Source organism: Rattus norvegicus, chromosome 7 (assembly GCF_021556685.1).
Source record: "Rattus norvegicus strain SHRSP/BbbUtx chromosome 7, alternate assembly SHRSP_T2T, whole genome shotgun sequence".
NCBI classification, from domain to species: Eukaryota; Metazoa; Chordata; class Mammalia; order Rodentia; family Muridae; genus Rattus; species Rattus norvegicus.
In genome coordinates this window covers 132,426,550-132,449,093 of record NC_141540.1, presented here as the reverse complement: position 1 = coordinate 132,449,093, position 22,544 = coordinate 132,426,550, and the positions used below count along the sequence as shown (strand labels likewise).

The following is a 22,544-nucleotide window of genomic DNA, read 5'->3' as shown; positions in this document are numbered from 1 at the left end:
GCCACATTTTAACTGGATTGTGTCAGAAGTGGGTGGAAGACAATGGATTCCAAAAAGCGATCGGCCCAAAATAAATGAATCATGAACAGAGCCCAGGAAAGGCCCAAGGCAGTCTACAGGCATCGGGCTGCATGGATGACTCAGAGGTGCAAAGCTCCCTACTCTGCCTTGGGTTATTATTTGTTTTCATCCCCTGTCAACTGTGGGATTCCGGTGGATAATAAAATACCGTGTTCTTATGAACACATTAAAGAGGTGCTGCTTCCCAAGCACATTTGCTTGTTTTTGTTTTTGTTTACTTTTATCCTGCTGTAATGACGTCTCATTGTATGTCATGTGTATTGTCTGTATATTGTATGTGTATTACATGTGGCATAATATACATGTATTATAAGCGTGTATAGAAATTCGTATTGTCATATACAGCCACCCAATTGGACAAGATGGATGAAGCAAAGAAGTGCAGACCGACAGGAGCCGGATGTAGATCGCTCCTGAGAGACACAGCCAGAATACAGCAAATACAGAGGCGAATGCCAGCAGCAAACCACTGAACTGAGAATAGGTCCCCCGTTGAAGGAATCAGAGAAAGAACTGGAAGAGCTTGAAGGGGCTCGAGACCCCAAAAGTACAACAATGTCAAGCAACCAGAGCTTCCAGGGACTAAGCCACTACCTAAATACTATACATGGACTGACCCTGGACTCTGACCCCATAGGTAGCAATGAATATCCTAGTAAGAGCACCAGTGGAAGGGGAAGCCCTGGGTCCTGCTAAGACTGAACCCCCAGTGAACTAGACTATGGGGGGAGGGCGGCAATGGGGGGAGGGTTGGGAGGGGGACACCGATAAGGAAGGGGAGGGGGGAGGGGGATGTTTGCCCGGAAACCGGGAAAGGGAATAACACTTGAAATGTATATAAGAAATACTCAAGTTAATAATAATAATAAAAAAAAAAACAGAACTAAAAAAAAAAAGAAATTTGTATTGTATCACAGTGTTAATGATTTTGTGATACATTTAATATACCAAGTATCAGCTTATCTTCTTCACACTAAACCACTCATGTAATCGGAAAGAAGTTTACACATGTACAGGTGAAAACACTACTATTACATGCATGCTCATATTCTACTCACCCACACGATGAAATGGGAAATGCTAGTTTGCACTTATACAAAAACTGACTGAAACTCGTTTCATTATATTAGGAATCACTAGTAGTGTGTACAGCAAAATATGTTTTCTGGTCTCTGCTTTTTGATGACATGGCCAAACAGCAAATCAATAAATGCTAACCAAGAAAGAAGCAGAGCGCAAAGCCTTCTGTGTGGTTTTCCAGGCCACTCAAAACCTCATCCCATGTGTGTACTTACCCTTCTCATGCCCTTTCCCCACCCCCATCAGAGAAATTCCTTCAGGTACTTGGAAATATGCATGCTTCTACACACACACACACACACACACACACACATATGCACTAGCATCTGTGAGCAAACACATGTACATTCACACACACACATTCATATACACCACAGGAAACACACATACCCACACAATCATGCGTTTACCAACTCACACACATACATTCGCATTTATGCATAAATGTATAGAATACAGGTAGACACACACACATGCATTCACAACATGAACACATTCATGTGACACACACACACATGCTAGCTCATATACACAAACACACACAGATACATACACATTTATGCATACATGCATATACAAAGCTTCTACACTGCCAAACATGCTCTCTCTCTCTCTCTCTCTCTCTCTCTCTCTCTCTCTCTCTCTCTCACCACACACACACATTAAACACACACACCACACACATCCATTAAACTCAAATCTGCTGAACGGCTTTCTTCTAGTTGGCTCTACATCTTACTGGTTTTTGGGTCTGTTGTTGTTGTTTTAGTAGTGAGCTTACCATGTCATGTAAGGCAAGCACTTGGCCAATAAGCTATACATCCAATTTTATTTTATTTCTTGTGAGGTATGTTCAAGGTGGGACTTGAATGCAGCCTCTCAAGTAGCTAAAAGTTCAGGCTGAAGCAATACCAGCTGCACCCCACCATTACGTTCCGAACGTCCATCTCCTAAACACATCCTTGTGGTCAACTGTGCTGCCCACCTCCCTGCATACCAAGTTCTCAGCACCGAAGACTCTTCGAGCACTCTGACCTCGCTCTCTGTTTGCTCTCACAGCCACAGAATTTCTGCCTATGGTGCCTCCATCTCGGATCATGTCTGTCCTTCCTATGGTAGCATGAACTCAGAGTCCGCGAGGTGCACATGTATGCTTTCTACTACTGTTAGAGATAGACGCAGCACAGTCCAAACAAATCTGAATTATTCAAGTGGTTCAGTGAGTGAAGAAGTCTAGCATCCACGGGACTCCACAAAATTAGAAAAACAAATAAAAAATCATAATACGTTTAGAAAAGCGACACAGCACAGTTCTCCGTGTGCAAAGCAGAAATCGTGCCGAGGGGGTACTCACAAGTGACGGCCAGAGAATGCAGGCAGCAGAGTACATGGTGCACAATCTCCTCGTCCCTCTTGAAGCTGCGGAACGTACTCAGCAGGGTCATGTAATCTTTGTTCTCCACAAACTCAGTCAGTTGCTCCTCGGACACTGAGCCAGGAAGGAAAAGAAAAACAAGAGGAGTACGCTTTAAAGCGACGCGAATATTTAATTCATGCAAAATACACTCATAAGCACAACAATTCACAAATGCACTTAAGTGAAAATGTTTCTGCAAAAAAAATGACAGAGGAATTTGAAACATTAGATTTGTTTAAAGCATTAAAATAGTTTTGCGTTGAACAGGTTATATCATCATTTAAAAGGAAAAAGTATTAGGAGACCAATAACTCCCAGGAAAAATGGGAAGCGTTTACAATTTCTTTGGGAGCGAGTCTACAGCAACCTAACCATTGCAATAAATGTGATGTACTCCATGGAATACTGTATGATTATGACCATTGATAATAGAGGTGCTCTATTAGGATGAACACCCTTAGAGACTCACCTGCTGATAATAAAATTACCTTTCAGAATGAACTACTATGATTTTGGCTACTGCTTATAAAGGTGACTCGTTAGCGATGAATATTCTACCATACTGACCTGCTGATTATGACAAGCATTTCCATTTTATTAGTTTTTAATTTATGTGTAGTATGTGTGCCTGCTTGTCAGTATTACAGCACACGCCCAAAGAGGGTCGAAGAGGTGGTCAGATCCCCTAGAACTGGAGTTACAGTATTTGTAAGAAACACAGTGTGGAACTAGATTTGAACCCGGATCTTCTGCATTAGCAGCAAGTGCCAACTTTCCAGCCCCTATTTTCTTCTCATTAATTATTTTAATTCACATTATGTCCCGATCATGGCCCCTCTCCCTCCCTTTCTCCCAGTCCTCACACGTCCCTCACTCCCATTAACTTCTCCCCTCTCCTTATAGAAGGAGCAGCCCTTTCTTGGATACTCGCCTGTCCTGGGACATCAAGCTAGAACAGGACTAAGTGTATCCTTTTCCACTGAGGCTCGACCTGTCAGTCCAGCTAGGAGAAGGGGATCCAATGGCAGGCAACGAAGTCAGAGGCAGCCCACCTCACTGGGCTCCCATTGTTAGGCAACCCACCTGAAGACCCAGGCGCACTTCTGCTACAAGTGTGGTTTTGATATCGAGGAACTTGGGACGTCTGGTGGACAGGTGAAGGGAAAGTCATCTAAGCCTGTCAGTTCAAAAGCTGTTAACTGTAGCAAGTGGCATGGGGTTGGACATGGAAATATTCTGTCTTCATGGTGAGAGCGCAAAAACTGCCATTCACTTTTATAATCAGGGTAGGTCGGGCTACATTAGGAGTCATTTTGTTTTAGAAGGAGGAACTTGGAAAAACTGTTTAAAACCCCAGGCTGTTAGGCTGAAAATGGAGCCAACGAAATATTAGAAAATACAGCTCTTTGTGAGCAACCTTAATTGTTTTCAAATGCATACCAGCATGTCCAGGTAAGATAATGTGAAATTGGTTAGATTCCTTCAATTAATGATAGATGCCATGGAATCTTTATATTTAATAATGTAGTCTAATGTCTGCAACATCTTTTTAATTTTTGATAACTGCCTTTATTAGCTTACTTTTCAGGATTAACTTTATTAACCAAATTACTGTCTCAGGGAACTTGATACTCCTAAAAAATTCAAAAATAGTTTTCTCCATATATATGTATATGTATACACAAATACAATGTAATATGCCCTAAGCATTAATGATCTTTGAATTAAGATTCTCTTGTTTAAAAATTGCTAATCTGTCAGTCTGTCCTCAAAGGACAAAGCACTGTTGGTAACATAGTGACTCATTCATGAGTAAGATTTTGTCCAAAATGAAACACATAGTTACACCTCCTTAGAGACAAAAGTTTTCGAATTTTGTCCATTTTATAACACAGAGAAGACAGGCTGAAAGAGGTAAAGCTCTCTCTCTCTCTCTCTCTCTCCCTCTCTCCCTCTTCTCCCTCTTCTCCCTCCCTCCCTCCTTCTTCTCTCTCTCTCTCTCTCTGTCTCTCTCTCTCTCCCTCCCTCCCTCTTCTCCCTCTTCTCCCTCTTCTCCCTCTCTCCCTCTCTCCCTCTCTACCTCTCTCCCTCTCTCCCTCTCTTCCTCTCTTCCTCTCCTCATGGCATTCCCCAAGAAGCCTGATCATCAAAGACCTGAGTCTCCAAACCAGTGGCTACCTCTGTGTGCTAACCAGATGCTAACCTCGAACAACTTGCTCAATTCTCTAATCCATTTCCTCATCATCGGGTCAGTTAAAGGACTAGACTAAACCAGCTTAAACCAGCACAGCAATGTGTTATCAGTTTCTGAGCCTGCTGTGAAGTGCCCACTAGTCTCCTTTCTCAAGGACACCGTGTGATTGTCCAGTTCCCTGCACAAAGCATGTAGCAATTTCAAGTTGGACAAGATTCAAAATAATAGCCCCATTTTAGGTACTTGACTTCATAGTTTCCTTTTTAACACCCATACAACTCACTTTGCAAAGTGAACTCATGCCTTGTGAGGCAATGGAAAGAAGTCTATTGCAACCGCATGATTTATAACCTTTGGTGAAATTCACAGCACAGAAGGAAGCAACGTTACCGAACTATCTTTGTCTCACTTTGTAAATAGTATGGTTTTACATAATTTTCTCATCAATTATCTCCAACTTTTCCCAGTACAAGCCATTCTTCCAGGGCGTATCTCGGAACAGAGAATTTATACTTTTAAATACCTCTCTCGAACAGCACATGTAAAGCCTTGCACGCAAGCTTCTGGACTTCCTCGTTGGCTGAATATCTGTGCATGGCATCAAAAATTAACAGGAAAACATCACATTCTTCATCCAGTATCAGCAGAGTAATTTTACCTGGTTTGAAGAAGACAGTGTGCTGTAAGCAAATAGTTGTTTTTAAACAGTTGGTATATTAGTTTTGCATGAGAGTTATGGATGTTTTGTGGAATTTTATTTTTGATGGAGCACTTCATTGTCCCAAATGTTATCCCTATAAAATTCTCTCCAAGGGAGGTAAATCATCAGCCAATTTACTACTTTAGGCAACACACACACAGGCATAGGTAAGTACGCATGTACACATTGTACACATGCATGCTCACACACACCACTCACAAAATCTAGGCCTCTTAGCTTATGCTCTTGAAGTGAATTCCTAGCTGCCTCTTGAGCCCTACCATTTAAATATTCTGTGGGTCCCATGACCTGAGTCTACCCTTGTTCCTGTTCTTCATCTAACAACTACCCAAGAGAAATTTCCCAGTCGTCATCATTCCAAACTCCTTCTCTCTTCGGTTTGTCTAACCACTGAGCCAATTCACATCATTAAGAGCCAAGCCATTCAAGTGTTAGCTCTTAAATATTCCGAAGCCCTCTCTGAATAAGTTAATTCTTATGCAGAGGATAATCTATATCCTACTCAGGGCCTCTTCACATCTCTCCAAGAATGCAGAAATATTTGCTTAATTGCTCTGCTTATTCTATCCAACGCTTGATGGTTCACTCCCTGTACTGTATTTCTAAAACCAATGTGATCCTGGATGTCCCTTGGTGGAATCTTCTAAGTACTTTAAACAAGATCCTTTACAAAACCAACTATACCAGTGTCTTGAGCCCAAGGCTGCCTCAAGTTGGGGTTTGCTACATCTGTTGCTCCTCTTTAAAAGCCTTGCTCCAATTCCTCTGTGAACTTGCCTACCACAGTTAAGATGTTCCACCAGTAATACCCATTCTGTCAACAAAAGGAACTGTCCTGGAATAAGGATGGTATCAATAAACAGATTGTAGCCAGGGTGTGTGTGTGTGTGTGTGTGTGTGTGTGTGTGTGTGTGTGAGAGAGAGAGAGAGAGAGAGGTGGGAGGGAGGGAAAGAAGGAGGAAGGGAGAGGGAGGGAAGGAAGGAGGGAGGGAGCGAGGAATGGAGGAAAGGAGAGAGAGAGAGAGGGAGAGGAAGGGAGGGAGGGAGGGAGGGAGAGAGAGAGAGAGAAAGAGAGGTGGGAGGGAGGGAAAGGAGGAAGGGAGAGGGAGGGAAGGAAGGAGGGAGGGAGCGAGGAATGGAGGAAAGGAGAGAGAGAGAGAGGGAGAGGAAGGGAGGGAGGGAGGGAGAGAGAGAGAGAGAGAGAGAGAGAGAGAGAGAGGAGAGAGAGAGAAGAGAGAGAGAGACTGGAAACTAAACCCAAAATCTCATACATCCTAAGTAGGGGCTCTACTAATAAGCTAGGTGGGGTGTGTGTGTGTGTGTGTGTGTGTGTGTGTGTGTGTGTGTGTTGACACTGGAGACTAACCCCAGAATCTCATACATCCTAAGTAGGGGCTCTACTACTAAGCTAAACTCCAAGCTCCATAGTGATTGTTTTTGGAGTATAAATGTGTCCATCAGAAGTTGATTCACTTCATTACAACACATTTCATCGACAACAGAACCTCCTAAGGCAGGCTCAAACACCACTTTAGAGCTAAGTACTGAAAGAGAGCTTACATAGCAAAAGTGATTCTGCTTAGTGCTCAAATAGTAGTTAACAGGAGTCAAGCTGGATGAAAGCTAAGCAGGCCATCCAGGTGGAGTGGTCTACAGTGGTAATTGTAATCCCATTTGCACTCGGGGTGTAGAGTGCTGAGATGAAGATGGTAAGTTTTGAACCAGCCTGGGCCACATGGAGAGTTCAAGGCCAGCCTGCACTCCCAAGTGAGACCCTGTCTCAAAATTAAAAGAGCACACAAACAACTTCAGATGGCTGGCATATACTTATAACTCCCACAGGGGAATTTGGCTTCTATCCCTTCGGGGTGGGTATCATTCTATTTGTAGTATAGTACTTCTCTCACTAAGCTTCAATCATTTCTCTAAATGCATCCGCCCATCTGCCTGTGCAGCCCCATTCCCTAACCACGTTGTGTCTATTTAGATTCAAATTTAAATCTGTAAAAATTAAATAATATTTCATATTTCAAATGTTCAAGAGTCGTGTAGAGCTATTTGCTGCGACAACGGGCAGCAGGACTTCCCAGCAAGGCTTCTGAAGAGGAGCAACAGATGGAGCAAACCCAGACTTGAGGCAGCCTTGGGCTCAGGACGCTGGTATAGTTGGTTTTGTAAAGGATCCTGTTTAGAATACCTAGAAGTAACAGAAGTGCTTAGAAGATTCCACCAGGGGCTGGAGAGATGGGTCAGAGGTTAAGAGCACTGTCTGCTCATCCAGAGGTCATGAGTTCAATTCCCAGCAACCACAGGGTGGCTCACAACCATCTATAATGAGATCTGGTGCCCTCTTCTGGCCTGCACGTGTACATTCAGGTGCAACGCTGTATACATAATAAATAAATCGAAGAAGAAGAAGGAGGAGGAGGAGGAGGAGGAGAAAAGAAGAAGAAGAAAAGAAGAAGAAGAAGAAGAAGAAGAAGAAGAAGAAGAAGAAGAAGAAGAAGAAGAAGAAGAAGAAGAAGAAGAAGAAGAAGAAGAAGAAGAAGAAGAAGATTCCACCAAGGGACATCCAGGAGTGAGTACTCAGTTGTGACCAATGAGAAATGAACCAAGGAAAAATGTGACTTTCCCAAGGATGAGAGTTGAAACTAGTTAGTGCACGCCATTAAATAATTGAATTAAATGCTCCTTGGGAGGCTCCTGTTTCCTGTCTTCTGTGCTCTGGGATTTATACTTTCTCTTGGTGCCTTTCGCCCCTGAGGGGATTCATTAATAGGAACAACTAGAACATGCAAGTCTCCCACCCACCTGTGCAGCCTCCCTTCCATCAGGCTTCTATAGCGCCACAAACACAATTCTCATGACCTCCCCTTCATTGAACAAAACTCCAAGTCATCTGGGGTTATGTCTTCCTGACAACTGCGACAATGACTGTAACTATCACACCATCTCAAAATCCCAGCCTGAGTCTTCTAGCCTCTTGGCAGAAGTCACCTTAGGCAGAGAGCCTGATGTGTAGAATCAGACCTGGAGTGTGACGCCAGGTGGCTAAGGCCACTTCTCTGCTCATTAGTGTCTCACCCAGAAAGAAAAGGAAAATGGCATCTGGGGTGAAAGGGGTTTCAAACGCATGTAAAGTCAGAATCTAGCAAACACTCAAGAATCAATGCTACACACTTTATCAAAGACAAACTACGGAAAAGACTTCGAGAGTTTGTACAGAGAAAGCTACTAGGGATGTGGATTATGGGAGCAGATTTTAGAAGCCACGAAGGAACTAGAAATAAGAGTGCGAACATGCAAGCAACATTTAGATTAAGGTGCTAGATGAGATCTGAGAAAAACAGGAGGTGTGGAGAAGGCAGACATAGACGCTCTAGACATCACTGATGCTTCATTGGTACTCTGACCCTGACAGTTGTTAGTAGTAAGCATTTCCAGTCATCACCTACCTGAATCTAGGAGGAGATCTAAGGCTTTTAGTCCAACTATTGACAGGTTTACGTTGGCATGATGAACAGTTAACATTTTAAGAATCAGTCTGAAATAAAAAAACAAAATCGCATGACAATGAAATGTTATACAGCAAATCGAAGGAGATGCCCCAGTGGGGAAGGCACTCGTTGCCTCACCTGACAACCTGAGGTCAAGCCCCGGGAATCCAGAACAGATTTCCACAAGCTGTCCTCTGACTCCCACATGTGTGCCGCCGTGGCATGCATGTGCTCACCCCATACATGCATACATATACATATACATGCACATACAAAATCACTCCATCAATAAACAGACGCATGTTTTGACACAGGTTCTTACTATGGAGACACAGCTAGCGTGAAACTCACTATACTGGTCAGGGTGGCAATGAACTCATAGAGATCCTCTCTCTCTGCCTCTCTAGTGCTGGGATTAAAGGTGTGTACCACCATGGCAATATAAATGCAATTGCTTTTAATGAAGTTTGGACTCAGATTTTCTGTAACACCTTAAGCAGTATTTAGGCACTCTTTCACTCACCCTAACCCCTACTATATTTTGTTCTGTTCAGCAAAGCTCATGTGATACATTTCCCCTTGATACCGACTTACACCAAGCTTATAAAACTAACAGCCTGGCTTGGGGTGTAGCTTAGTGGCCAAGCCCCTGCCCAGCATGCCCAAGGCCCCAGGTTCTGTCTCCAACATCAGAACAAATGTAAATAAGTAAACGAAATGACCAGGAATACTACTTGGCTCGACTGTAGCAAATACTTCCCATGATTCCGTGTGTCAAATTAACAAGTTGAACACATTCAATATATCGATTTTTCTAACCACCAACCACGTGTCAGTAAACGTAGAGGAAACAGGAAGAGTAACCCAAACCTTTAGTGTTGCACATAGCTCAGGGACAGAGGGCTTGCCTGCCATATACATGACCTGTGGATTGACACACAACACTGGAAAAATTAAGAGACCTGGGAGGAAATATCATCCTATGCCTCAGTAGAAAAGCTGTAAGCTCTGCCTGTATTTCACCAAATGCCCTGACTCAGGCATTAACCCTGGGCCTAGCACCACACACAACTCACCATGAAGAACAAACACACAGAAGAGATACCTTCAACGCGACAAGAGTTTATAAATTACTTGTCACATGTGCTGCTATATTATCATACAGGACTATTGAGTAAAGGAACTCATTTGTATATAACCTTAAGATCCACTTACATATTAAAACTAATGATAGCTACTGTCTTTGATGAAGGAATCTTCCGTTCTAGATAATGGAGTCCAATAACCATAGACCCTGCTCTCAAATTCACTAGACCTCAATCCCTGTGTTAGCAGTTCCAAATGTAACCTTTAATCATCTCCTGCCTGGTGGGGTACGGTTTTATACTGTTGGAAGAAGACACAGCTGGTGCCATACACAGCCTCTGCTTTAGTCAAGACAGCCCAGCAACTCGAAGGACTGCTGCTCTCCTCCGGCCTAGCCGCCTTCCCACACTGGCTCTAACCCTCACTGTTCCGTCCCGTCAGAACACAGCCCAAGAATGGAGCCGTGCAAGGGGAGCTCTGAGTGCTTGTGGGAAAACTCCCAGGAAACAGGACAAGAGCCCTGTGACCTCAGTTTCTTCAAAAACGATGGAGTGGCTCTTGGAATGTGCTTTTGTACTGGAAAGGGGTATATCGGGTAGGGGTGAGTCCGCTTCGAATTAATCGTCACAACTGGCTGTTGTTGTTTGTCTGCATGCCTCTGTGGGAAAACCTATCCTTGCCACATGCAGCTTATCCTTGTGGTTGACTGTACACTTTACTCACGTGACTCTTCCTAACCCCTAGGATATAAACTGTCTGATGCTCTGAATAAAGTTGGCTATTGCGTGAGGCTTTAGTCTGCCTCATTTTAGCCTCCGCTCTCCCAGGTTCACAGCGCCAACTGGAGCAGTGAGCGCATGCTCAGAGCCCCTCACATTACTACTACCAAAGAGATTCTCTGTCATCCGTCGTCTTTGGAGGGGAAGAGTTTGGCAACAGAGGAAAATGTCTCACAAAACCTTTGCCACAGTGCTCTACTGTAGAGACCAGGGTTTCCTCCATTGTCACAGACCCAGATCTGACTCTGGACAGGAGTATAGACAACCACTGGAGGTGGGAGTATGGGCTGGAGTGAGCGGGCAAGCAGGAGAATGTGTGAGTGACTCTGAATCATGTTTCCTGTAGAAATAGTTTCATAATCACTGCCCCCAAACACTTGGATTGTTCTGGAATACAAGGAAGCACGTTTCCCAGATATTGTAGATTAACCAAACTTGAGAAAATCTTGGGAAATCTCAAACAACCCAAAGGGAAACTAAGGAAGTCTACACTGGGTAAATTCTCACTAAATGGTACAGAACTGACAAAGGGAATTTCAAAAATCAGTTTGAAAATGGCTGGTTTTTTTCCCTCAAACTATACTCTTGAGATGGTAGAGAAAAAAACCTAGCAACACTCATATAGTAGAAATGGAGAAACTTGTAAACACTGAGGCCTATCATAACTCACTTCCAAACAGACATACGGTTGGACAACACATACTTTTCCTTACAAACAGCATAGAATTCAGTTTTTCATAAAAGATACTTTTCTCAAGCAAGTAGCATTGCGGGTAAGGTATCCTCACAACTGTGGCTCTAGGAATGAGATTACCTAATGGCTGAAGGTAATGTGACCAATGTCCAGAAATTTTTTAAGAATTTTCTTAGATGCAATTTTTGTTCAAATTTTTATCTAATTATGGCTATAAATGTGGCCTTATTAAAAGACATTATGCCAAAAGCTGCAACCGTATGACTGGTAAATAGTCACCTAGACTAGGCTGCAGTAGACTGAGAAAGAACAAATTTCCTCTTTCCTATTCCTCCTGAAAGCCACAGTCTCCTTTCACTGACATTAGCATGCACAGATAGATGCAAATTGCACGAGAAGTCCGTAGAGCATAACTTTGAAACAAGCAGCTACAGATCTAACTTCTTGGTTGCCCTGTTTTTTAAAGAGTATATCAGTTTCACTTTTAATAATAAAAAGCTTGTTTGGCTTTGTCTTAAGCTGTACTCAAAAATCTACAACTTAACAATGTTTGTGTTACAAAAATCATCTCATCTGGTCTTTTACTATCAATTTTAATTTTTTTGCTCACAAATGAAATTTAAAGGCCTCTATAAATATAAATCACTGATTGAAGAAAAAGATACCTGCTTTGAAGGAGTTTCCAGCATGGTTTTGTGTGACCAAGGACATCACGTACAATTTTTCAGTGTCGTTTAGCTTCGCATATCTGTCGTACTTACCGGTGAATACCAAGGACTTCCCAATCATTCCCAATATCCTGGGGTCCTATTAAGCTTTGCAATGTCCCTGGACAGACTTCTATTAATTTGCACAGAAGTGACCACCCCACCTGAAAATAAGAATGGTAAATATTTGCGTTTTCATTTAAAAGACATATGCCCCAGGCTAGCCTTAAACTTGGTAACCAAGAATGAGCTGGACCTTCTGATCCTCCTTTCTCCACATGTGAAATACTGGAATTACAATCATATACTTCTGTACCCAGTCTATATTTGATGATGGCAAGTGTGACTGAATCCAGGGCACGCTGCACAAGCACTATGGTACACAAAGGAGCTATGTCGCCAGCCCTATGCCCACATTTTAAAAGGCTGCTAACAGACATGCCAATCACGACTCTGTTTGTAATGGCACAGATAATTATATCATTGTTAAATAATCACTTTAAGACAGGACAAAACCCTAAAAGGCTTCCTCAGAAATGAGAGTCAGGTGCATACTTTGACTACACATTGCTTTAGAACCACACACAAAAGTACTGTGACATTTTTTAAATGAATACAAAATTAGATATCCTTACTATCCAAATCGAACAAAATAAAGAACAATTTTAGGCGACACACTGCAATTACTAAGCAAGAATGGCCACACTCACTCTGTGTTGCTTTTTTGACGAATAAAATGTCTGACATAAACTTTCCCAAGAGCTCAAGATTTTGATGATGGAAAGAGAGGGGGCTTGGACTGGGAAGTTGGAGGAAGCTGAGATTTTTGTGGCCTTGGAAAGTGGCTGGCCAGGGGTAATAGAGGCCTGCAAGCAGCAATGTCCTGTGACTGAACCTACATCTGTCAGTGGAAAGAAACAAAAAGCTATAATAAAAAGCAGAATGCCTCAGTGCCCCTTTCTTTCCCCTCAGCGTCAGTGAACTATGAGATCTGGTGGTCACGAGTGCCCTAAAACTCTCCACATATATGCATGACGTTTGAGTTTATTGATGCATTTTATATACGTGATTTTTTTAAATATATTTGTTGGTTTTATGTGTTTGGATGTTCTGCCTGCGTGAGTGTGTATATATTGCCTTTGTGCCTGATGCCCGAAGGCCAGAAGATGTTGTCAGATCTCCCTTACTCTAGTTAGCGTCTCCGAGGCTGTGAAAAACAGAGTACAGGGCAGCTCAGGAAGGAAGGGCTTTAGTTCATCCTACAGCTTTCAGTCTAACACCACAGAAGCTGAGGTAAATATTCAACAAGAACCTGGAGGCAGGAACTGAATCAGAGACTGTGGACAAATGTTTCTTGCTCGGTTTGCTTTCTTATACAGGGAAGGTACTGCTTACAGTGCACAGGGCCCTCTTGCAAGCATTAATCAAGAGAAATGCCCCCTAGGCTTGTCCACAGGACAGTTGGATGCAGGGAATTCCTCAGTGAAGGTTCCCTCTTCTCGGGGACTCTAGTTTTTGTCAAGTTGACAAAACTAACAAGTGTGCACTGGTAAGGGAATCGATATGGATGAAAACCACCATATGGGTGCTGGGAACCAAACAGAGGTCCTCTGAAAGAGCAAGAAGTGCTCTTAACCACCATCACCGAGCCATCTCTTCAGCCCCCATTCAAGAAACATCTTTGCTCAGACCATCATTACACAGGATTTCAACATCCCCAAACCATTCTTTACCTCTGGAGAAAAGAAAAATGCCAACCCCTCATTCCAACTCAAAGATCAACCCACTCTTCTCACTGCCTCTGTAAATCTGAAGTGCCTTCCGTTCTTCCTGTTGTTAAAGAATCGTACTTGACAAGAGCAGGAAACCATACAGAAAACTGCTCTCAAGGTAGCATGCACAATTAACGAAAGGGAGAGGGAGAGGGAGAGGGAGAGGGAGAGGGAGAGGGGGAAGGAGAGGGAGAGAGAGAGAGGGGGGGAGAGAGAGAGAGAGAGAGAGAGGGAGAGAGAGAGAGAGAGAGAGAATTAAAGTGATATAAATCCTGGAAGTAAGATTAACTGTGAGACGGAACTACTCAATCAGAGATAAAATGTGGCAGAGGTGAGGCTCCAGTCACATTTTAAAATTCATGAGCTGTAAAATGCTCCGGGTACTAATGCCAAGAATTCTGTGCAGGGGAGGAGATGGATGCTGGATAAGGTTGGAGGGCGTGGGGATGAAGATAAATGAGGCCAAGAACCGGTGTCATGGTGGGAAATTTGTATTCATTTGCCACTGGGACGGTGGCACATACTTGTATGTTTGAGTGAGCAGATAGGAGGCATCTCACAGACACAAAAATCTGTATGATCTCCCCACAGTGTCGTTCACTCTAAGGTCTCTTCACTATGCAATTTTTAAAAATAAGCATGAACCATCTCTTATTGCCACCACTTCTGCTCCAATAATTATTAATTTCTTTTAAAAAGACAGAAATCCCTAACAGTTGCTTTTTACTGATCTTCACGTTGGATACCCTCCTCCACGCAAGCACTAATTAATAACAGACGTTAGTAGCGAAGCTGTCATCGAAGGCAACCGCTCCTGTGATTTTAAAAATCGCAGGAAGCCTTTTCCACTGGCGTTTAGGAAAGTCACATTCTGATGAGCTTCTCGTGGAGAGACGTATTGTAAGATGCTCAGCTCATGTCCATACCTGTGTGGCTGACTCACTGAGAAAACCTGCTTTGCTTAGGTTGCTGAAGCTGCAACGGCATCAATAACTGTGCTTGGCAAAAAAAAAAAAAAAAAAAAAAAAAAAGATCCATTCGAGCAGCCCAGCCTGTGATCAATGAGTGGAGCTTCAGTGACTAAGGAAAACTTCCAGCAGCCAAGCAGGCCTAACAACCAAAGCATTACTCTTTCAATCAGGAACTTGCCTTTCAACGAGAGAAAGTTTTAACCCTGTACATCATTGTAGACAAGGCTGTTGGTCTCTACTGTGATGGTGCTGTGGAACCCGAGCATGGCTTTCATAAATGGTGTGGAAAAAGTCGAGGGGGTTGGAGAGCATTCAAGTCACTTAATCTATTTTGCTCTCCTTCTTCGAAGTTTGGAACCATGTGGAGTAGGAGAAGTAAAATTGAGTAGCAAAAGGAAATAAGATGTGCACAAAGAGACAGGCACAGGGCGAGCTTGCGAGCCGTCCTACAAGGTCTGCGTTGGTGAAGAAGCACAGGTGAGGCAAAGTGAAGCACGGGTAAAGCAAAGTGTAAAAATCCAGAGCCCCGCATGTCACGGCGGATGACTCTAACAAGAAACCTTAGCGAGATTTTCTGAAGAGGAACTCACCAAGCTCCTTACCCTCACCAAGACATTCTCATTTGGAAGCTCTACCTGACTGGATTGTGAGAAACGTGAAAGGAGGCTCACACTACGTACACCAAGTATGAGAAGAGATGTAAAAGAATATGTCACTTTCAAGTGGAGTGTTGAAAATCTCAGTAGAGAAAGAACCCTTTCTATAACCCTTCGATAAGACCAATGGCAATGTAGCCATTGTATCTGCTCATGGGATTTGTCCCAAATATTGGACTTTTGCTTGCTCACACAAAACTCTTAGTAAACTAACCAGTGGAGATTTATGAACGCATGGCATGGACATATTTGAGCCCATGCTTTATTACAGCCACCCACAGGGACTACTCATTCTAGCTAAATTAATAGGAAGGAAAGACTTTGGTCAATTTCTTCAAGGGCAATGAAATTCCAGTAAGAACCAACTAACATAATAGGCATGAAGACCTTGCAGATAGACACATATAAAACACTGAGAGTATTGACTTGTGGGTTTGTTTGTTTGTTTGTTTGTTTTGTTTTTTGTTTTTTGGGTTTTTTTTGCTAAATCATCTAACCAAAGGCTGCTCCTTTCCAATAGACTTTGCAGCTGCCCACCCCACAAGCTTTTCTAAAATCAAGAACTAGAGTGTCTCGGTTGACTGGTAGAGCGCTTGTCCGGTACATGCAAAGCCCTGTGCTTAATTCCCAGTACCAAAAATGCAGAGGGGGAGGGGGAGGGTAGAAGGAGGAGGAGAAGAAAATGGAGGAGAGGGGAGGGGGAAGATGAGAGAATGAAGAAGAAAAGAGAAGTGGAGAAGAAACAGATAAGGGGGGATGAAAAGGGTGGAAGTTGGGGGGCAGGGAGGAGAAAATTAGAGTGTTTGGGAATATAGGTCAACAATCGAAATAATTACATTAGCACATTTAAAGCCCCAGATCTTAGCGCAGAGAAAGAAGGATGGGAGAGACAGACAGACAGACACAGAAGGAAAGAAGAAAGGAGATAGAATTAAGCAATGGATATGTTCCAGATCCCCCCTGGGTTCTCAGGTATACTACTCTCTTCTGTGTTCAGTTGATTGAAAATCGGGTTCCAGTTTTTCCCAATGGTACCAAGCAGGCACGAGTCTACCAAGCACAGGTCTTAGCAGTGTAGGCAGCCAGAATTAGACACTTTTGAACATGAAGCAAGAAGGATGATGTAGGTGGAGAGCAGAAAGCACCTTCGAAATGATTCCTATTTCGTGGGTAAAATTCAGACTCTCGATGCTAAAAAGAACAGTGTCTTTATCATACCTCCACCTTCCTACTGATTTTGTTTGATAGTAACTTGAAAATCACGAGTCAGATAGGAAATTTTCACAACTGGAAAAAAATAAAAAATATTTACTGCAGATAGAAGCGTGCTTTCCTAAGAGAATACTAGAGCCAGGTACGGTGCCATACACCTGTAATCATAGCACTGGGGAGGCAGTGGCAGGAAGATAGCAAGTTTCAAGAAGTCGGTTATACTGTAGGAGGGGTAGGAACAGAAAGAGAAAGAAGAGGAGGAGGGGAGGGGGAGGGGGAGGGGGAGGGGGAGGGGGAGAGAATTTGGAGACTGAGATAAGTCTAGTCACTAAATGAATATGAAGGAATATTCTCCCTGTGCCTCCAGCGTTCCCCTACAAGTAAGTCTCAGTATTTATTTGAATGATAAAACTGATTTCAATTCCCCAAATCCTAAAACTCTAAAGGAAGTTAGCACCTGCAGGAGTAATTCTGTCCTGACTGAAAGCCACTCTTACTTCTCCCAGTCTGCTTTAAAAATCACATTTAATTACATAGCCTACTTCTGGACTTCCTGGGTCACAGATCCAGAAGTTACACTTTTGTATCCACAACAGCAGCAAAGTAGAAATGTAAACACTGGGGGTTGGGGGGATTCGGGAAACATTACTCTCTTCAGATACTGAGTGGTATACCACTGGAAGACTCCTTGAAATGTGTCTTCTAATTTAAAAGTATCAAAGCAAGCGGACCCTGTAAAAGTTTGCTGTTCAGACTGTTTTATTCCTGCTTTTAATTACCCTCCCTTGCTGGAAATATTCACAGCACCGCTCTATCTGAAACTCACTGTATATTAAGAAGCATTCTTAGAATAGCTCGAAAGGTTAATGAGCTGGCTTTGCCAATAAGAGAACTGTTTTCATTTTACCACTACCACCATCCCGATTCTGTCAGTTAATAAAGTTGCTTCTCCTCTGCTAACAATTAACAAAGATTTCCCCTCTTAAAGCAACTCTCAAGAACCCGGGACATAAGGCCTATCACAGGAGGGGCTTCGGAACAGAAGGGAAGGCCGGTTTACCTGCTGCACACTGGCGACTCTCATGTAGGAGTCCAGGACTATCAACAGAGGCACGTGGACATTTTTGCCTTCAAATAACTTGGAGGCTGGAAAAGAGTGGGGTGGGGGGCAAATGGGGAATGAAAACAAAGTCACAACCCACAGCATCCTTTCCATCTTCCCGGGGACCTCAGCTCCTTCCTCCCTGAAGGAAAGGAGTGGGGTGCCAAGATTAACACTCAAGTGCAGAATAAAGTTTGCAGAGGAGAGAGGGACTGCAGGCATTACCGCGGTCGGAGTAGGTGAACACCAGAATGTCCTCCAGGAGCTGGAGCAACGTCTCGATCTGCTTGCCTTCCTGGACATTATTCAGCCTGACTATCAACTTCTTCAGAGCCTCCTCCTCCTCTTCCTCGTCGCAGCCCTGACAGGCGCCACTGGCCATGGTGCGGCCGGCGGGGACTGCGGCGAGCTGGGAAGGTCCTGCTCTCCAAACTGCTCCGCCGCCTCCGCTTCAGGCCCAGCCCTCGGTCCCCGCCGCGCCCAGACGGCGACAGCGACTGCGACCGCCCCTGCCCAGTCTTAGCCCGGCCTGCAGAGCCGCATCGGGCGGCTGGGAACTCCGCCGCCTGGGGAAAAGCGAAAGCCACCACCCGGCGATCTAAGAATAGCAGCGGGGCGTTGGGAAAGGAGGACACCGCCCAGTTGGCCCCTTTCAGGAAAGCGGTTTCTTTTAAGAGTTCCCCCTATAGGGAGAGGAGTAATTTTCTCCCCAAAGGACGCAGCGATTAACGATCAAGATCAGCCTGCTACATGGGCTTTGGGTGGTTATTGTGGTGTTTGCGGGGGTGGGGTGGGGGGGTGGGGGGGGAGTATGAGTTGTTTGCTTGCTGGTTATCCCGGGCTCTGGTTGGGGCTCTGGTTGCCAAAAGGCCTCTCTCAGCTGTTGTGAGTTTGCAGGCAGGATCTGGGAGATCTGATTCAGCTCTCTGCTCCCCAGGATGGAGACAAGGATTGGAAGAAACAGCCCTTTAACGGCGGCATTCCTGGTCAGAACTAGTTATTAGTACTCGCGTCCGGACTTCTGAAGTTAAAATGGATAGTCTGAAAGCCGGAGCAACTGCGAGTGAATTCTAGGACCTGGGAAGTGAAGACGGGAAGAAGCCAGAGGCCATCCTTGCCTCATACAAGTACAAGGCCTGCCTGGGCTACCATGAGCCCATCTAGAAAGAAGGAGGGGGGAGGAGGGGTGGGGAAAAAGAGGGGGAGGGAGAAAAGTGAGGGAGAGGGAGGGGGCAGATCTGGAAGGCACAGTGCTAATGCATTCCTATGAAGAAGGTGTTGCATTCCAAAGGAGGTGGGGGGGCGGGGAGCTCAAGTAGTAAGGTTATAAGGTTTTCAAGAAGAGAACTCTCTGGTGCAGTGCTGTAGTCAAGGCTTGGGTGATCTATGGTCTTAGATGACCCGAACTCAAGGTTATCTACACAGGAAGAGAATTAGACTAAGTTAAGTATTTGCTGACTTCTAGTTCGTTGACATCCTGATGACAGTTCCAAAATGGATGAGGAGTCGTTTCCTTACTGAGGAGATATCTTTGGGATGGGTAAGTGAGGGGCCTGCAGTCACCCCAGAGGTAGAGGGGTTTGGGGGGCGGGTTGAGAGCCAAGAGTCAACTTAAGTCCAGGTTGAAGGTTTGCCCACACTCCACACTTTCAGCAAAACTGAGTGCTTTTTGTTGCCGAGGGTTTTCACCTTTCCGTAGGTACTAAAATGTACCTTTGCAAGGAGAAATAGTTAGGATTTGCTTCCAAGTAACCCATGATTGAAGGGTGGGGTCAAAACAGGAGAATTAGACACAAAATAGCAACTTTGGAACTGGAAATTGGGGAAGGTAAGAGATGAGTTCCCGTGGTATTGCGCTTCTCTGTGTGTAATCTTACATAATGAAACAAAACTCTGGACTGACGATCTTTATGAGACCTAAATTACCTCTTCTATGTGCTTTCTTAACATGATTCAACTTCTGGGGACTAAGTCAGCACCTCAGATCTTCTTTCCTTTTTTCCCTATTTTATTAATTCTCTTTAAACACACACACACACACACACACACACACACACACACACACACACCCCAAAACCTTGCCAGAAATGGAGACTTATGTCCCTTCAAAAGAAAATTCTAAGTGACACTGTTTTCCAAGTCTACTCAGCAGGGCACCAAACAGGGTGTACTCTGAACTCTCTGCTGGAAACATTTGCCAGAAGCCACTGCACCTTAGGGCAAAGTATTCTTCAGCTTTAATGCGATTAATTGATTGACTAAAATTCCAAGACTCATTAACTTCCCAGTTAACGAGAATGAAGATGATGGCTGCAGACAGAAAATGCATGAGTAAGTATTCAAAGAATAATAAAATAACACTAAATATTGACCTAACTTCTGAGGAAGAAAGAAATAAAACTGACAAGGCCAACCACAGCCAACACCAAAACAAATTACAGATGGGCTAAAAAGTAAATCAAAAATAATTAGGAGGCACTAGATATTAAATGTTATTTAATCCTGCATGAAACTCAAAGGCAGGAACAGAAAGCACACAACGTTTACATTTTGTGATTCTTTAAAACTTAGATATTCTGCCAAAAGAGGAACGAAAAAGGTAACCAAAAGGAAAATGGTAAATGGACAGGGCTTAAGAATGGGAAAACCAATTAACTTGAAGAGTTTTTAGTACGTCATTGGAAAGATGGCGCCCAAACAGGCTTTTCAAAGAAAATGTAAATTTACTGTAAGGGAGCAGGAAACCTAAGAAGAATATGTTCATCTCTATAAGAATGTGTTCAGGAAGATCACTGCAATTTTGTGTATGAAGTAACAGTGAGAAAAAAAATGGGAATAAATCTAAGAATACAGATTTACAAAACCTTTGCAAAGAAATGACCGAACTCTTAAAACCCATGAATAAGTGGGCATGTGATACTAATAGGAAGATTAAATATAAAAAGATACAGTCTCTTAGCAGTAACAAAATGTAACATTAATCACATCTACCCACATTACACAAGTCCTGAAGGTTAGAATAGAGAATAGCCCAGGCAGTTGCAGTGAAAGAATAGTTCAAAGAGCCATGATTCAGGGACATAGTATCCTTTCTGTATCTCTTCCACAGAGGAAGAAACAGTGCCACTAGGATCACAGATGGGACGGGCCCAGGAAGCACAGTTTATCCAGTGACTTCCTGTGAGTCAGGAACAGGTGTTTTCATTGCTAACAGACACGCAGAGGGCACCAGGTTAGATTTCAATTTGAGGCTCCACACAGTCCACCCTGAAATCCCTACATAAGCTACAGCTGTACAATATATGGAACTTTCTCTTATCATCAAATTATTTGGATAAAGGGACAGAGAAAGTATAAAAGTATACAGTATTATGCTGACAGAAGGATGTGTGAGAAATGTGTGTGATAATATATATTCAGAAAAATATTTATTATAATAATGTATTAAATAATGTATTATCCCTAATTATTATTCTAATAATATTTTCTAAGTATAACCTACTCAGTCTGTATAATGTTACTTCTATGCATTTCATGGCTGACTATTTGGTATTGAACAACCAAATTTTTGCCCATCTTCCCTAAGTAAAACTATTTCTCTTGATTTCAGCATTCCTTATCTGCCTATAGTTCTTTTTGCAGACTTGAGGTTTGTGGTCATTCCCTCCTGCGCTTGCCAATTAGACAATGCTGTTTTCTTTGTTCAGGCAGTCTTGGGGGAAACCAAGGACAATACCATAGCCTGTATGTTCTTGGAGGCTCTTGGACAGTACTCTATAACAACTCAAAAGAGGGCTTCTCATGTCTGGTGTTGGTTTTTTATTTTGTTTGTTGTTTGTTTGTTTTTAAGGTGGTGTGTGGCTCTTGGAGGAAGCATTGTCAGCCTAGATAAAAAGATTTCACTTGAACTATAGATGTATATTTATTTATACATACAAACTTATGTGTATAATAGCTTTTCAGGTAAATGGCTAATAAATGACCCCTTATTACTTCTTCAGATATCTTTATTATTTTACCATACTTTGTCTGTATTTATCTTCCTGCTTCCTAATTAAAACTCTTGTTCTCATATCCTCAGTCATTTCCCCACATTTCCTCTCTATTGTTTCCCCTCAATCCCTTCCTCAGCAAGGGTACTTATGGTGGTTTGCATGTGCTTGGCCCAGGGAGTGGCACTATTAGAAGGTGGGGCCTTGTTGGAGGAAGTGTGTCACTGTGGGGTGGGCTTGGAGACCCTCCTCCTAGTTCCTCCTAGGATGCTGAATCTGTTCATCGCTTCCTTCGGGTGAAGATGTAGAACTCAGCTCCTCCTGCACCAGGCCTGCCTGGATGCTTTCATGTTCCCGCCTTGATGATTAAGGACTGAACCTCTGAACCTGTAAGTCAGCTCCAATTAAGTGTTGTCCTTTATAAAACTTGTATTGGTCATAGTGTCTGTTCACAACACTAAGACCCTAACTAAGACAGCACCTTTTTACTTTCCTAGTTTTCTGCAGTTACACAGGTACTCACATCTAATGTTTTGGAACTAGAAGTCTCTGATCAAAGAGGACAAATAATGCTTGTCTTTCC

The 22,544-nt window shown here is 43.3% G+C and overlaps 1 protein-coding gene and 1 long non-coding RNA gene across 30 annotated transcripts in view; one reads left to right on the top strand and one right to left on the bottom strand.

The window, feature by feature from the left end:
- Lrrk2 (leucine-rich repeat kinase 2) overlaps positions 1-18,547 on the bottom strand; it is a 156,671-nt gene extending 138,124 nt beyond the window's left edge. For 2 of the 3 annotated variants that reach the window (XM_087556714.1, XM_087556716.1), the window contains exons 1-6: positions 18,195-18,547; positions 17,928-18,013; positions 12,311-12,420; positions 8,949-9,037; positions 5,296-5,430; positions 2,516-2,650 (exon numbers count right to left, since the gene is read on the bottom strand). In XM_087556714.1, coding sequence (XP_087412840.1) covers positions 2,516-2,650; positions 5,296-5,430; positions 8,949-9,037; positions 12,311-12,420; positions 17,928-18,013; positions 18,195-18,351 — 712 coding nt within the window. In that variant the 5' untranslated portion in view covers positions 18,352-18,547. 3 annotated transcript variants of the gene reach the window in all.
- Positions 18,548-18,641: 94 nt separating this feature from the next.
- LOC108351529 (uncharacterized) overlaps positions 18,642-22,544 on the top strand; it is an 83,576-nt gene continuing 79,673 nt past the window's right edge. For 10 of the 27 annotated variants that reach the window (XR_015625873.1, XR_015625886.1, XR_015625879.1 and 7 more), the window contains exon 1: positions 19,323-19,509. This is a non-coding gene — a long non-coding RNA (uncharacterized LOC108351529). Of the gene's footprint in view, positions 18,731-18,906; positions 19,097-19,189; positions 19,510-20,109; positions 20,301-21,078; positions 21,202-21,819; positions 21,933-22,263; positions 22,351-22,544 lie in introns of those variants that run through there. The other 17 variants (XR_015625870.1, XR_015625881.1, XR_015625883.1 and 14 more) reach the window with 13 other exon arrangements.